At 37.3% G+C, this 16116-nt stretch overlaps 1 protein-coding gene across 6 annotated transcripts in view; it reads left to right on the top strand.

Moving 5' to 3' along the window:
• Positions 1-14531, top strand: part of OSBPL2 (oxysterol binding protein like 2) — a 63132-nt gene extending 48601 nt beyond the window's left edge. For all 6 annotated transcript variants that reach the window (XM_070941785.1, XM_070941784.1, XM_070941786.1 and 3 more), the window contains 5 exons: positions 105-228; positions 1697-1816; positions 5193-5316; positions 7774-7864; positions 9817-14531. In XM_070941785.1, the coding sequence (XP_070797886.1) occupies positions 105-228; positions 1697-1816; positions 5193-5316; positions 7774-7864; positions 9817-9919 (562 nt within the window). In that variant the 3' untranslated portion in view covers positions 9920-14531. The remainder of the gene's footprint in view (positions 1-104; positions 229-1696; positions 1817-5192; positions 5317-7773; positions 7865-9816) is intronic.
• Positions 14532-16116: the final 1585 nt, after the last annotated feature.

Raw genomic sequence — 16116 nt, forward strand, 5'->3', positions numbered from 1 at the left:
CCATATTTCATTTGTGCTGTTAGGGCTGAATTAGATGCTATCAGATTTTAACTAGGCTGGAGAAACACAGAATCTAAGTAAACTAAAATGTCTTTTAAAAACAGTAAGAAGAAACTCTCAGTGATCTATGGGAAATGGACAGAATGTTTGTGGTGCGTTGACCCTTATTCTTATGAAAACTATAAGAAGAACGAGAGGAAAGGTGGCGATCAGAAGAAACCAAAGCCGGTAAGTTTTGTGAAAATGGGAGCTTGCACATCTTTTTAAGAAAATTGTTCTCTAAATAGGATACAGTGCAAATGGGATGATTGTGGTTTAAGTTATGATAAGGGTACCATCATTTACCTTGTTAAATTCTGGGATTATCCAAGGTTTTATCCAGTGTAGTCAGGGATTACAGTTAGTCCTTGATTTATGACCGTAATTGAACCCAGAATTAATGGTTGTGGTGTGCTGAGGTCACCAGTGATTGTACCGATTTTACATCTGTTTTTGCAGCCGTCGCAAAGCTAAGTGAATGTTGTGTTTATTAAGCAAACCCTTTGTCTGCAATAGGTGCTTTTTGCCAGAAATTGGAAATAAACACCGATTTCTGCCCAAAAAGTCATAAATGGTGGTCATGTGACCATGGGACACTGCAAATGGCCATAAGTGTGGGCAGTTGCTGAGCACCCAAAATGTGATGGCAGGGCGAGGGGGGTGGCCTTGCAACTTAAAATCGGCATTATAATTAGCGCTGGGGAGATCTGTTTTAACTTTGAATGGTTGCTAAGTGGCCCGTTGTAAGTCAAGGATTACTTGTATATAATTTTTTTAATTTATTTATTAAATGTATAGGCTACCCATCTTTCCTAAAGGCGAGAGGCATTGTACATCTCTTTCCATTGCTCTCCTTTCCCTCTGCTATTCATTGTAATGGCGGATTTCTAGAGTACCTGTTGACAAAATGAGTAGGCAAAGGGGTGAAATTGAAAGAAGAGAGATTTTTGGTCCTTGTGAGAGTGTCGGGGAATGTAACAACTAGTATAAAAGTGAGAATAAGGTAGGAGCAAACATTGGCACAGAGGAAAGAGGTGATTTTAATGAATAAAAAGCATTGTATGACTTGGTCAATGGCATGGCTGAAGCAAAGTTGGATTTTAAGGATAGAAAAATAAACAGGGATGATGTGAACCAGCTATCCTTTGCTTCTTTTTATCTTCCTCTCTTTTCATTAATATTAATTACTATTTTCCCCCTTTTTTGAATAACATAGCTTAGCCTGGGAAGAATAACGTAAGGAGTATGTATGGATGTAATAAAGTTTCTGTGTTGCAATAATGAATGAGAGGGACATTGAACCTTAATATTGTTGCTTCAACAGATCAGAGTTCATTGCCCCATAAATGAACTTGGGTGCTCTGTCTTAAATCAGAGGTCTCCAAATTTAGCAACTTGTAGACTTCAATTCCCAGAATTTCCCAGCCAGCATGGCTGACTGAGGAATTCTGGGAGTTGAAGTCCACAAGTCTTAAAATTGCTAAGTTTGGAAACTCTCTGCCTTAAATCATAGCTTGCTGTTTAAGGTCTCCAGAACGTTTGGTATAAGGAACCAGGAAGTGTTGTGCCTAAATGGAAAGCCATGTATGGCTTGAAAGTAGTTCTGAAGCTCCTTGGTGCTCTTTTGATTGAATATGCGGTATTATTTCATTTTAAGAGAGATGAACCTGAAAATGATGAAGCCGATGATATGCCAGAGGTTCAAGAAACTGTGCAAGTTATACCTGGCAGTAAGTTACTTTGGAGGATAAGCTCAAGGCCATCAAATTCATCACAGGTGAGCAGCTCTGAACATTGGAAGTGGATTTACATATTATGTACTTGACCGAAAGCACAGCAGTAGATTAGGAAAAAGCCTTTATATATTTCCTTTTAGAATATTAAAAGAGTTTGATTAATCAAAGATCACAAGTGGTGAAATACTTGAAATAGTGTTAATTCTGATGCTGTAAAATTGCTTATTAGTCATGAGTTTTTTTAAAACTTGGATGGAATTGATATTAAGTTCAACCTCTTCCATAGTAGTCTATGGAATTTTGATTTTGTGCCATCAAGTCAGGGTCACCGAGATACGTGTTCTCCATGACAATCTGTCTCTAATATGGTCCTTCAGGGTAATGTATAATTTGAACATATAATAACATTGTTATCAAGGGCAGCCGTAATAACATTGGCATATTAAAACAATTTATATGCAGTGTTGAGTGCCACAACATCTTTATTAATTTAAAGATGGTGAAGCAGAGTAAACCCAATTAAAAATTGAGAGAGACAAGGGACTGTCTTTATTAAATGCCATGTTGCAGTAGGTTGATAGGTTAGGTTGATAGGTTGAGAAATTCATGTATTTGTAATAACTCTAGCCATTTAGTAGAGATACCAGATTGTAATGCAGTAAACAAAAGATGCTGCAATCCCAGATCTACTTAGAATACACTTCATAAATTCAGTTAGCACAATATTTTTATTTTTATTTATTATGTAAATTTATCTGGCCATCCAACTCACTCAAGGTGACTCCAGGTAGCTTACAGAAATAAAACCCCAATATCCAGGGCTTTTTCAGCATCCAACTAAATTAAAACATCTGGTTCTAGTTTATTTGCAGCTCTACGACTCATGATATCAGTCATTGGTAGATATTGTCAAATGCTTGTTTATTTTTTATAAATTCAGATTGGCACTGGTAAAGTATAGCTGGTATTATTAGTTCCTTTAGCCTCCAGTTAATGTTGCTGCAAATATTTTAATATGCTCAATCAAATTAATCAAAATACTGATCTATGGCCTCTATAGCATGCCTGTGTTGTAAGAATGTTCTCAGATTTTAACATTGGTGTAATATAAACCTCATAGAAAGATTAAATGATTGTTTATAGATGTTATATAAGTGCCAGTAGGACTATAAAAATATTCTACCATTTAGTGGGATATCCAATTGGTCTGAGGACTTTCTCCATTTCTACACTATCTCTGTAGAGCGATTATGATAATTTATTTTCTATTTTTTTAAAAAATATTTTCCAATGCAATATGACCATTGAAAAATATATATATATATATATATATATATATATATATATATATATATATATATATATATATATATATATATATATATATATATTTGCTTATATAAGGCTATAGAATCTATACTTTTACCAGGCATCTTAGCTTTTTAATAAAAGCAGACATTTTCAGGGGACAGATTTGTTTTTGGAATAAGAGCCTTGGTAGCACAGTGGACTAATGTACTGTTATTAACATCTGCTGCTTGCAATTACTGCAAGTTCAAATCCCACCAGGCTCAAGGTTGACTCAGCCTTCCATCCTTTCAAAGGTAGGTAAAATGAGGACCCAGATTGTGAGGGCAATAAGCTGACTTTGTATAAATATACAAAAGTATTAAGGCTATTGCTTAACGCACTGTAAGCCGCCCTGAGTCTCCGGAGAAGGGTGGCATATAAATTAAAGCAAAAAAAAAAAAAAAGTGTGTCATATTTATTCAGAAGTGTGTAATAGACATTTAAAAAAAAAAGATAATCACCCATTAAGTATTATGGGCCGTGGTTAGAATGCAGCATTGCAGGCTAACTTTGTTGACTGCTAGGAGTTCGATCCTGACCGGCTTAAGGTTGACTCAGCCCTCCAACCTTCCGAGATTGGTAAAATGAGGACCCAAATTGTTGGGGTCAGTAGGCTGACTTTGTAAACCACTTAGAGCAGGGGTGTCAAACTCAATTTTATTGAGGGCTGCATCAGGGTTGTGTTTGACCTCAAGGGGGTCGGGGGGGCGTGGCCGGGGGGGGCAGCTTGACATAACTTGTGTCAGGGGCACCTGTGGCAGCCCGTGGTGCTTCTGCCAGAGAAAATGGGCTCCTGAGCTCCGTTTTCAGGGTTGTAGGAGGCTGTCCCAGCTGAAAATGGAGCTCGGGAGACGGTTTTCTCTGGCAGAGGCACCATAGGCCGATCCTTCGCTCTTTCCAGGGTGGCCCCGCGGGCCGGATCTAAGCACCCTGCAGCCCCGGGCCTTGAGTTTGACACCCCTGGCTTAGAGAGAACTGTAAAACACTATGGAGTAGTATACAAGTCTAAGTGCTATTGCTATTATTGTTTTCATTGTCCAGAAAATTCCTTCTACCTGTTCATTTATGATTATGTGGAAATAAGCAAGTCCCTTTTCTTTCAGACCGAAGTGAAAAACAGTTTAAGTGAAGGGTTTTGATGCAGGAAACCGCCTTTTCCTTGTTCTGTTAACTTAAGATTTGACTTGACACTTGCCATGGAAGTTATCTTTGCTTCTCCCACTCTTCTGCTGTCAAAGGAACTATTTGCAGTTTGGGGAACTTGGTTAGGAAAGTGATATTGAGATAAAAGGGGAAATTTGTTCCTTTTTAAAACTTTTGGAACAAGACGTTTAAAAAGTTGCCAGGTGAGTTTCGCTTCAGCTCTGAAAAAATAAAAATTAATGGCAAGTTTAGGAACTTGAAGAATTTGAAAAAAAACAGCGAAAGAGTTTGATCGAAGAAAGTTATAAATGCATTAAGGGAGTACAGGTATTCCTCAATTTACAACAGTTCATTTAGTGACCGTTAGTGAAGTTACATTTAGTGACCGTTAGTGAAGTTAGCACTGAAAAAGTGACTTATGACCGTTTTTTACACTTACTGCATGCAGCATCTCCATGGTCATGTGATCAAAATTTAAGATGTTTGGCAACTACTTTATATTTATGACTGTTGCTGTATCCTAAGGTCATGTAATCCCATTTTGAGACCTTCTGATAATCACATTCAATAGGAAATCCAGATTCACTTAACAACTTCGTTACTAATTTAACAACCGTAGTGATTCACTTACCAACTGTGACAAGAAAGATGGTAAAATGGGACAAAATTCACGTAAGAAATGTCTCACTTAACAACATAAATTTTGGGCTCAATTGTGGTTGTAAACTGAGGACTACCTGTATTTAAATTTGGAATGTTGATTTTTAGTATAAGATTTTGGGAATTAAGTATAAAAAATTAATAGCTTTTTGAGGGAAACTGATTTATTTTGGTTTGTAACATGTGGGCTAATATCAGTGCCACCCCTTAGAGGAAGGTGATTTGTACTATGTCTGTGTGTTTACATTCCTGTTTCTGCTTCAGATGTACAATTTCACCAGTTTTACTGTCACTCTCAATGAATTGGAGAAGGGCATGGAAGATATATTGGCTCCTACTGACTGTCGGTTAAGACCAGACATAAGGCATATGGAAAATGGAGAGATAGGTACGTGTATGGAGATGGCCACGATTCTCAAAGATTAGAATCATTAAGAAAAGCTATGTTTTTCTTACAGATCTTATGCCCATGTATTTTATCCTCTTCTCTCTGTTCCGAGGATGGTTTGATCCTTTGAAGGATCCATCATAATACCTCCAAAGTGTTGAGTATCCTTATAAACCTTGTTATGAAGTTGCAATTTTGTGACAGATGAGGAAAATTATTGCATTCATGAACGGAGAAGACTCCTACTAACTGTTCTTGAGCCTAATTGCATTGAATGTACAGTAGTGGCCAAAATTGTGGAAACCTTTTGGGAAAAGTGTATTTTTGAGGTTTGATGGCTAATAACACCACTTTTTTGGGGGCGACTTTCAAGATAATCCTATTCCATTGCTGGAATGGCCTGGAATATCCCAGACCTTAACTCAGTTGAACATCTATGGAGCTGACTAAAGAAACTTTTTAGTCAGAAGCGAGTTTAGTTGCTTTTTTGCTGCTTTTTAGTCAGCAATGAAACCCAGTTAATAGAAGCAATCTTCCAATCTTGGTTTCATATTATGCACGCGCACCGACCCTCTGGAATGGGTTACCCACAGGGCTCCGGACGGCCCCCGACATCCGCTCTTTCCACTGTGACCTGAAGACATGGCTTTTCCAACAAATTTGCTGATCTGATGGGTGATTTTTAATTGGGAGATTTTAATTGATTATTTTAGTAGCTATTTTTTTATTGTTTTCATCGTTTTAATTTCTGTGAGCCGCCCTGAGGGGCCGGTGGCCAACAGATCACAAAACTTGCAGTGGTAGAGTGTTCCACAGGGATGGAGCCACAGCAAAAAGACTCGTCTCCTTGGACCCGCCCACTGGAATTCCTTAGCAAATGGGATGGATAGCAAGCTTCTTCCATGGGGTGGACTAATCCCATTGGGAAAAGGCAGCTCCTCAGATATCTCAAGTTAAATGGATCTTTTGCACATACACAATAACAGAATAACAGAGTTAGAAAGGACCTTGGAGGTCTTCTAGTCCAACCTTTGCTCAAACAGGAAGCCCTAAACCATTTCAGACAAATGCAGCATCCACAACTAATCACTCCACTGATTAATTGTTTTCACTGTTAGGAAAATTCTCCTTAGTTTTCGGTTGTTTCTCTCCTTGATATGTTTCTATCCATTGCTTCTTGTCCTGCCTTCAGGTGCTTTGTAGAATAGGTTGACTCTTCTTTGTAGCAACCTCTTAGCTATTTGAAGACTGCTATCATGTCACCCCTAGTCCTTCTTTTCATTAAACTAGACAGATCCAATTCCAGAAACCATTCTTTATATATAATTTTTATATATAAAAATTTACCTTTTTATTCCACCAGGCGGGCCTGGCCTAATCTTTTCCCTCTTTTCTTTTTAATATACAAATTTTAATCTGTTTTTTCTCTGATTGGGGGTGTTTTAATTTGTCTGGGCCAAATTGTTTAATTCGATTTTATCCTGTTTTTAAATTTTATATTTATGTATTTTACTGTTTGGCTGTTCACCGCCCTGAGTCCTTCGGGAGTAGGGCGGTATACAAATCAAATAAAGATAAAGAAAGAAGAAAGAAGATCATTTATATAATTGCAGATTTTATCTCTCTGGATATTGTCAGGGTTCCAAATAACACCCCCAACAAAAGAAGACTCCGAGGCTAGATGTTCCTCAAAGTTCCATTTTATTAGAGATGTCATATTGGCACATCTGGAAAACCCAAATCTGAAAGCTTCCAGGTTTTTCCCACCCAAAAGAAAGCCCAAGTCCCTTCCCTTGCACCCACATGTCCATCACATGGCCCAATCATGGCACCGTCCCAACTGGAGATGCCTCCCAGTCACGCCACTCCAGGTGCAGGGCCAGATGTCCTTGACTCTCAGAGAAAGGAATGTTATTATGGCTAAATACCTCCACCGCTCTATGCAATCCCTCCTCCCAGTTTCCCACAGCACTAAGTGTGGCAGCCCTGAAGATCCAAAGAAAAAGATGGCCTCTAGGGCTGACAAATGTTTTGTCAGAACTCAAGTTGTGGACAGATGAGAGTTCAGGATAATGATCGAAAGAGTATACAAATACTGGTACTTAGTGTTCCATTGTTGTGGTTTGCTTTGTTTCCATTTGTTTTCTAATATCCCAGTGCAATTATTTAGGTGGAAATAGTTTTTCTTGACCTAAAATCTTTTAGAGGCGTTGAATGATAAATTTTGTCCTCCTTCCCAGTGAAACTTTGATTCTGCTGATTAGAGGGGATGGAATTTTTGGTCCAACATACTCTTAGAATCTCAAATAGGGAAAAAATGCACTGGAGCAAGTACAAATCTGAATAAATTGTTCAGATTCACAAAGAAGTATTAAAATTGGTCTTAATTTGATCTGTTTTTCAATCTACCGTTTTTGCCTTTTTCATTAAAAAAAAATCTCTTGAAATATCTGTTAGATATGGCAAGCAAAGAAAAGGAGAGGCTAGAAGAAAAGCAAAGAGCTGCTCGCAAGGATCGTGCAAAAGAGGAAATTGACTGGAGGACAAGGTAATTCATAGTTCTGGAAACAGGGAAGGATGCCCTGCTGACAGATTGAATCCAGGAACTATGTAGCGTCTCACCACATAGCAATCTTCTTTCTCACCTTACATGAGTGTTTTTTAAATGATGTTTTCAGTTTTAAAGTTCACACTTTTCCATTAAGAGACAAGCAGTCTTTTTGTGAGCACAGTCAGGAATGAATTGCTGTTTAAAGTAAAAACTTCCTCAGTTGTTTTGCATCTCTCTCTCCCTCTCCCTCTCCCTCTCCCACTCCCTCCCTCAATTTTTGTTTTATAACAGGAAGAATGTGCAAAATTAAGATTAAAGAATGGGGTCCTTAGTGCTCTCTTAAGCTTGGCTGTTTTCTGCAGACATTTCTTTACCCAACTAGATAACATTATCAGTGCTAGAAGGGAGTGGAGTTTGCTTTCCGTTTATATACTAGTTGGGTAATGAAATTCTACAAAAAAAAAACAACCAAGCTCAGAGACCACCAGGAGCAGTAACCCTAATCCTAAACTACAAATCTTCCCTTCTAAAGATTAAAGAGGCAAATAGGCAACACAGACTGCTTATTCCTTCTTTTATTATTAATTATTCCAATCATTATTCCTTCTTCTGGCCTGTCCCTCTGCTCATTTCTTTTCTATGACACTTTTTAAATACTTGAAAAAAAGCTATCATTTCTCTCCTCACTCAGCCCAGTCTTCTTTTTGTAGAGTTAAGTTTCTAGTCCCTTGATAATCCTCACTGCCCTTCTTAAATCCTCCTATCTGGATTTTTTCCAAAAGCCTTGGAGCGGAACACAGTAGTTGAGTTGAGATGTGATCAATAAAGTGTAAAACAGAACAGTTACTGTTTTATAGTTACTTCCCATAATTTGTAAACTATCTTTGATGGAAATCGCCTTACAATTTGTCTTTTTGCAGTCACATCGCATGCCTAGCCTGAACTCGTTTTGCAATCAATTACCAAGATAAGCTTTTTGCCAGTACCGTTACCAAGCTAAAGTCTCCGGTGTCCTGCATTTAATTTCTTCTCCCAGCGAAATTTATACATTTGCGCTGCTAAATATAATTCTATATTTTCAGCCCAATTTCTTAACCTTTCAAGATCACTTTGGATTTCTGTCTCTCAAGTTATTTGCTGTCCTACCCAATTTTATCTCAGATGCAAATTTGGAAAGGGTTCTCTTCACACCTTCCTCAGAGAGAATAATAAAAAAAGGTGAAAGACTGAATCCAGATTGAGTGTTTTATGATCTTTTGTTTTAGAATCTTCCTTAATATTGACATCAATCTGACAGTCTATAGTTCCCTGGATCTTGTTTTCCTGTCGAGGATTATGGTTATTCTCCTCTGGTATTTTGACCATTTTTCAGGGAGTTATTAAAGATAATGCAGAAAAGTTTAAAGTAAATAAAGGTTAAAGACCATTCAAGTTCAAGTCCTATCTAAGCCCTGAAAGCCAGCTGGGTGACTGTGGGCCAATCGCCAGGAGACTGTGAGTTCTAATCCCACTTTAGGCAGGAAAGCTGGTTGGGTGACTTTGGCCCAATCACAAACACACTGTGAGTTCTAATCCCGCCTTAGGCTGGGTGACAATGGGTGAGTCACACACTCTCAGCCCAGTCCGCCTCACAGGGGTGTTGTTAAGAAAATTGGAGGAGGAAGGTATGTTGGATATGATCACCCTTTGTAACCTTCCCAGCTGACTTCTGACAAGCAATGTCAATGAGGAAAGCCAGATTCGTTTAATGACTACATGATTCACTTAACAATGACAATGATTTGTTTTAACAGCTGTGGCAAAAAAGGATATAAAATAAGGCAAAACATGCTTAGCAACAGACATTTTGGGGTCAGTTGTGCGCATAAATCAAGGACTATTTGGATTTTGCTGAATTTAACTACTTTTCTTCTATCTTTGTTTTTGTTTTTTTTTTAATTTCCTTACAGATGGTTTTACCAAGGCACTAATCCATATATTGGGACTGCTGACTGGTTATACTCGGGAGGATATTTTGATAGAAATTTCTTTGACTGTCCGGATATCTATTGAAAACCTTGAATGCAGTTGCTCTTTTGCCCAGAATTGGTAGACTTAAATGAGTCCAGCGGCTATTGGGCTATGTCATGACAAGAAAATAATATATTTTTCCTAAAGCAATGAAAATCATCCATCACTGATCAAGGTTTTGTCATGTACATTTGCCAAAATACTGAAGTGCTGTTAACTCATTTTCCTGAAGCTGCAACATGAAATTATGTAATGGGGAAAGATGCTTGCATGTTTTTGTTAGCTTCCTTCAATTTATCATTTCATGTTTTTGTTTTATTTTTATTTTTTTTGGCCAGAATTAACTCGCTATAACCGGTGGGAAAATAGCTCCTTTCTTAAAAAGAGAAGATAAGTACTTTTTAAAAATAAAATAAAATTGAACAATAAAATATATCTTTGAAGTATTCAAAACTTGGAGGCCACAGGGACACCTTAGACTAACAGATATGCTGCTGGTCCTACTGGAAAGTTTCTAGCAAGAATCCAGAGTGACTCAAAATTCACACAAGTCTTTGAACACTCCTTTTAAAAGTTTGACAGCATACAATACAGATAGACTTAATTTTCAGGAGCAATTTCTCCATTTTGCCTCAGCCTCTGGGCACTGTGAATTATTCATTCAATGAAGTATCTGTGATTTTATTTTTAAAAAAGGAACTACTCCATTGAATGTTGGGCTGGTTTGTAAGTGTGTAGATAACAGCAAACTCTTGTGTGTTTGAAGTTGCAAAATGTTTTGTCTTAAAACCCACTTTTGGAGATATTTATAGGAACTTGGATGTCATGTAAATATCATGTAAGAAATCATACTCCTTGCTTTGTTCAGAAATGTTCATTTGCAGTTCTGCTTTGGGAGACTGATTTTCCCATTCATTTCATAATATGGGCATCCTTCTTCCTTTCAATTTGCCTCGGATACATTCTGCAAAAGTTCATATTTATTTTGGGCTTGTTTTTTTCCAAATCACTTGCTTGCATCACAATTAATAACAGGTTTTTTTGAACAGCAGTTTCTTAGTTTGTTGAATGCTGAATGACACAGTGGAAGCTTTTAATGCATCTCCACTTGTTAGAATTCCTCGAGAATAAGTGTAGGTTTGCAGTTTTAAACACGTCAAAACTATATCATTCTGGAGCCGTTTGGATTGAGAGAAAAAGAGTGTTTTTCTTTTATTTCTAACACACACTAATGACAATGTGTGTGGCTTTACAAATAAGTTAATATTTACTTTATTATTATTTACCAAATTGGAGATAATTTACCTTGCTGTTAAATGGTAAACCAGCAAGAGCATAATAATTTAAAAGGGACAGTGAAAAGATTAAGAGATGGGATTATAGTCCCATGAACATTTGTCTACGATATAGGAATATTTGAGTGTTTTTCATTACATTTCAAGCAAAAAAAAAAGTTACCATGAAAAAATACTTAAGGCAATAAAGTATACTTTTAAGAGAATTGGACAGGCACTAGTTAACTCTAAATTGTATGTTGTTGCTAAATATTGCAGCTTCAAATTCATTTATTGTATTAGGGCTTCAGAATGCTTCAGTAGTCTCTCTCTTGAAATCACTTGTATCACAGTAGTCTCACTGTATTTCAATTTATTGCCTTTTCTTTCATAATGTTACCCATGAATCAGTGTGCATTTTATTGTTAATAGATTAATTTATCTATTATGTATCCCAGTCCAGAAACTCTTGGGCCCTTCTGTTTTTTGGTAGGAACAGTGAATATTGGTTCCAGCAGTAATTTTGTGCTTTAGGCCCACTACAGAATTGGCTGTTTATATTGCTCTCGTAATCCACTGGTTTCAGTATCTGAACAATAAGGCTATACAAAGACCAGCTGTTATGATAACAGTATTTCAAGCTCTAACTCCAGAAACGTGAAAATAGGGGACAATAGAAACTCACTTTTTCTCCCTTGATTAAGTTACTATCTCCTTTTATTAGTAAAAGTTTTGGAAAGGGTTAAGCCAGGTGATCTGTATACATGCAGACAAATGCAGGTGGGTTTCATTAATATTTTGAAGGAATCACATTAATTTTTTTTTAACCGGTTGGACCTTTTTTTTTTTTTAGAAGTGGCAAGGGATGTTTCTAAATTCCAATTTGCTGTAGGAGGAAAATGCGATCTTTTAAATTGAAATTAAAATTGATTTTAAAGGAAGAGTGAATATTTTTCATTCACCTTTTGTATAATTATTCTCTACTGAAAATAGATTTATATTAGGTCTTCATGACTCATCTTCTATACCAACTGAGGCATATACTGTACTATATGTTCATGATTTGGTGGCTGGCTGAGCCTTACGTTTCAAAAACGATGTGAAATTGAGACTGCAGAAAATCTGTTGTCCAGTAGAAATAGTGGGAGGCTATTAACATAGCTGATTTGTTTCTCTGCAAATGATTAATTGTACTGGAAAATAATTCCTAAGCTGCAAGTCCGTTCTCCCACATATGTATATCTCATTTCTAACCAACGGCAGGGTATTATACTAAATATAATGCTTCAGAACAGATTAGAATTAAAACGCACACTAAAGTTTGATGACTTAAAAGCTTTAATTATATTGGGTTTTTTTTTTCCTTATGAAAAAGATAGTCATTTAGATTGTTTACATTTTTACCTGCACTTATTATAAGCACCACCTTCACAACTTAAGCACTGCCTTACATTTGACACTTCAATGGGGGAAAAAAAGCACTTTTAAAATTAAAAAAAAAATCATGTTAAATATTAAGATAGGTATTAACTTAAAAGCAGATATTTTTTTATGTGAAAAAAAAGTAGTTATTTTCTTGGCTGCTTACTTCCATTGTGTTTACCTTGGTACCTTTGTTTTGAATTAAGGCCCATGCATACGTTAGCTTGACTCCAGGCCAATGGGTTGACACCCAAAACTTTTATATTTGCAGATAGTGGTGTTCCACTCACCCTTCACCATTGGGAAGAATTCCATACCCACATGATGCCTCATGCTATATCGCAACACCGGAATCAATAAAACTCTGTGGATGAATAGCTTTTCTTGCTGTGCCATTAGGTTGACTTCACAATAAATGCAGCCTTTATCGTAGCAAGAAATAACCACAAAGATTAACACTACTAGACCATTTCTAGAATAGCATGACAGCAGCAGGCTATGAAACGAAGACGGGACTTCCCCATTCCGAAATAAATCCCACAGGAAAACGTAACATGTCCACAAACCTTTGCTAGCCTTCGCTCTCTTTCCCCCAAAGCAACCTACAGATGAGCGATTATTTTGACATGACATCACTTCAACAAGATGCTTGATGGATGGAACACTACTAATTCATTAAATTCTCTTGACAAGTAAACATTAACTGGAAAGTATAGTTTTTTTAAAAAAAAAATAGAATGAATGATAGAAATTCCTGCTTGGTAATGATTTGATTTACATTGTTAGCCTTTATATGTAAAGAGAAAAGGGTAGAAATGGCACCTTTTTGATGAGTTTGATAAACATAATTTAAGTTTCTTACTACTGCGCCTTGCATCCAGTTTGGGGTAGATCAATACATGGGTGTTTTCTCTTAGGCATCTTTAAAAACCCTTGGTCCTCAAAAGTAGGCTATTAGACTAAAACCTTCATAAGTATAAGTTTTAAAGCATAAGATTAGATCTATTTTAGTAAATTAATATACAAATACGTGAATCAGTACCATCTAGAATTAGTTTCTGAAAGTTTTACGTTGATTCTCAAGAGTTCTTACCCAAACCGTAGCTTCACATTACTAACTGTTGATACTCAGGTAGCCTGTAATCCTGAAAAAGACATTGTTGTAATAATAGTCCCAACAGTTCAGGTGCCTGTGTAACTCTTCAGTTTTTCTATGTTTGTTGTATTCTGTGTATTTCTGTGGCTGTTCTTTCCATGTCGTGTTTTTAATTCTTCATTTGATAATCTACTGTAACGTCGTCGCCTCTTTAAAATCCTTAAGTGGTTTGGGTTTAATTGTAAAGCAATATTTAAATGCCTATAAAGCAAATGGTTCTAACAAAAATGATTTTTATGATGTTTATAGCATGTGGGGAAAAAAATTTAAATAAAAAGCACACGCACCAGTTACCAGCTCTTAATTTCCCCATTCATTCTCCGCTGCTGTTGCTGCTACTGCTGTCTTGTTTTGTGTTTTTTATTTTGCCATTAATAATCCCTCTTAATAATAATTATGAGAAGAAAAGTACATGGCACAATCCACCTAGAATTTCTTGGATCAAGCCTCATTTGGGATCCGTGGACTTGGGGAGAAGCATCCCGTGATGCCCTTCTGCATTTTTATGTAAGTTCCCATGGGGCTTGTCCCAAAGAGCGCTTCCTGGCAGAAATATGCCGGCTGTGGGGGGTTTTTTTTTGCCTTATCCATGTTACATGAACCTGTTGGAGGATATTAAAAATAAAAAAAAAAGGCTTTAGCGAAATGGATTTATTTTTATAATATTTAACAACTGTCAATACCCAACTATATTAACTATTACAAATTCGTATTTACCTTTTTAGAGAAGTCTGTACAGGTTTGTGGACATAAATGTTAAAAAAAAAAGTGTCAATGCAAATAAAGGCTGTTTTGGAGAAGACACCGAGTTTCTGGTCCTTGTTTTGTCCCTTTGCAGCAAATGGGTGGATCAGCGTCTCTTTTAGAGGGTCATCCTCGAATTCCCTGACCCAGTGGGTTTATTATACCCACTTTCATTCTGTCCTGTTTCCTGGAGAAACTCAAACCCTCGAAAGTTGAGAGTTTTACCTCAGAAGGCAACTCAGGCAGCCAAATAAAGATGTTTCACAGCATGCATTCCTCGTAGGTTGTATTTACAGTTAAAGATGGAGTTTTCTTCAGCCTGGATTTAAGCATTTGTGTGAATGCAGGTCTACAGGTAGTCCTTGACTTAACAATTCGTTTAGTGACCGAAGTTACAACAGCACTGAAAAAGGGGACTTATGACCGTTTTTCACACTTATGATCCTTGCAGCATCCCCATGGTCATGTGATCAAAATTCAGATGCTTGGCAATTGTCTCATTTATGACAGTTGCCGTGTTCCAGTGTCAAAAGGGATTTTGTGACCTGACAAAAATCAACGGGGAAGCCAGATTCACTTAACAACTGTGTAACTAACTGAAAAACTGCAGTGATTCATTTCAAAACTGGCAAGAAAGGTTGTAAATGGCCAAAATCCACTTAACAACCGTCTCACTTAGCAAGAAAAATTTTGGGCTCAGTTGTGGCTGCAAGTCGAGGACTACCTGTACTGCATTGTCCGCTTTTCCAGCAGCTCCCTGAAAGATCCGGTTGTGTAACGGTCAACCTTGAAGATGCGGCGTTTTTATTTTTGTATTATCTGTCATAATAGCAAGCTCTGATTTTTGTACATAGTCCTTGACTTATGACACCAATTGAGCCCAAAATTTCTCTTGCTAAGTGGAGACATTTGTTAAGTGAGTTTTGCCCCATTTTACGACTTTTCTGGCCATAGTGGTTAAGTGAATCACTACAGTTGATAAGCTCATAACCCGGTTGTTAAGTGAATCTGGCTTCCCTCAGGACACTGCGACCGTCATAAATATGAGCCAGTTGCCAAGCATCTGAATTTTGATCACATGATCATGAGGAATGCTGCAAAGATCGTAACTATGAAAAGCGGTTCTAAGTCACATTTTTCAGTGCTGTTGTAACTGAACTGTCACTAAACGAACTGTTGTAAATTGAGGACTACCTGTATCTAGCATTAGGCTATGGTGAGTTTCAGGTATTTTGAGTCTTTTAATCAGGAGGCGCATTGTTGGAACTTTCCTTCTCTAGCTGCCCTAGGAGCGAAAACAAGCTTGCAAAGATCCTCAGTGAGGAGTCTTGGAAAGAAATCCCACCTTGATTCAAACAACCCCAGTACACGTGTCTCATGTACCCTGCAGACAAATGAAACTTGGCTGGGCTCGAACTCGTGGGAGAGGAGAACTGGCCGCCCTAACAGGCTGAAGAGGAAGCGGATTAAAATAATCTTTTTTTAAAAAAAATGGATAATTATCGTGCATGGTTATTTAGCTTAAATGCAATATAGAGAAAAAGATCTGCGTCAACGCAACATCCAACACTGCAAACTTCCAGGCTACCCTACGCTTCCATCGTAGGACGCGATTCTCCAACGTTTCCGTAGCTCCGAAGCCC

This window comes from Pituophis catenifer, unplaced genomic scaffold, assembly GCF_029215685.1.
Source record: "Pituophis catenifer annectens isolate HBS135680 unplaced genomic scaffold, rPitCat1.0.hap2 SCAF_3, whole genome shotgun sequence".
Taxonomy (NCBI): domain Eukaryota; kingdom Metazoa; phylum Chordata; class Lepidosauria; order Squamata; family Colubridae; genus Pituophis; species Pituophis catenifer.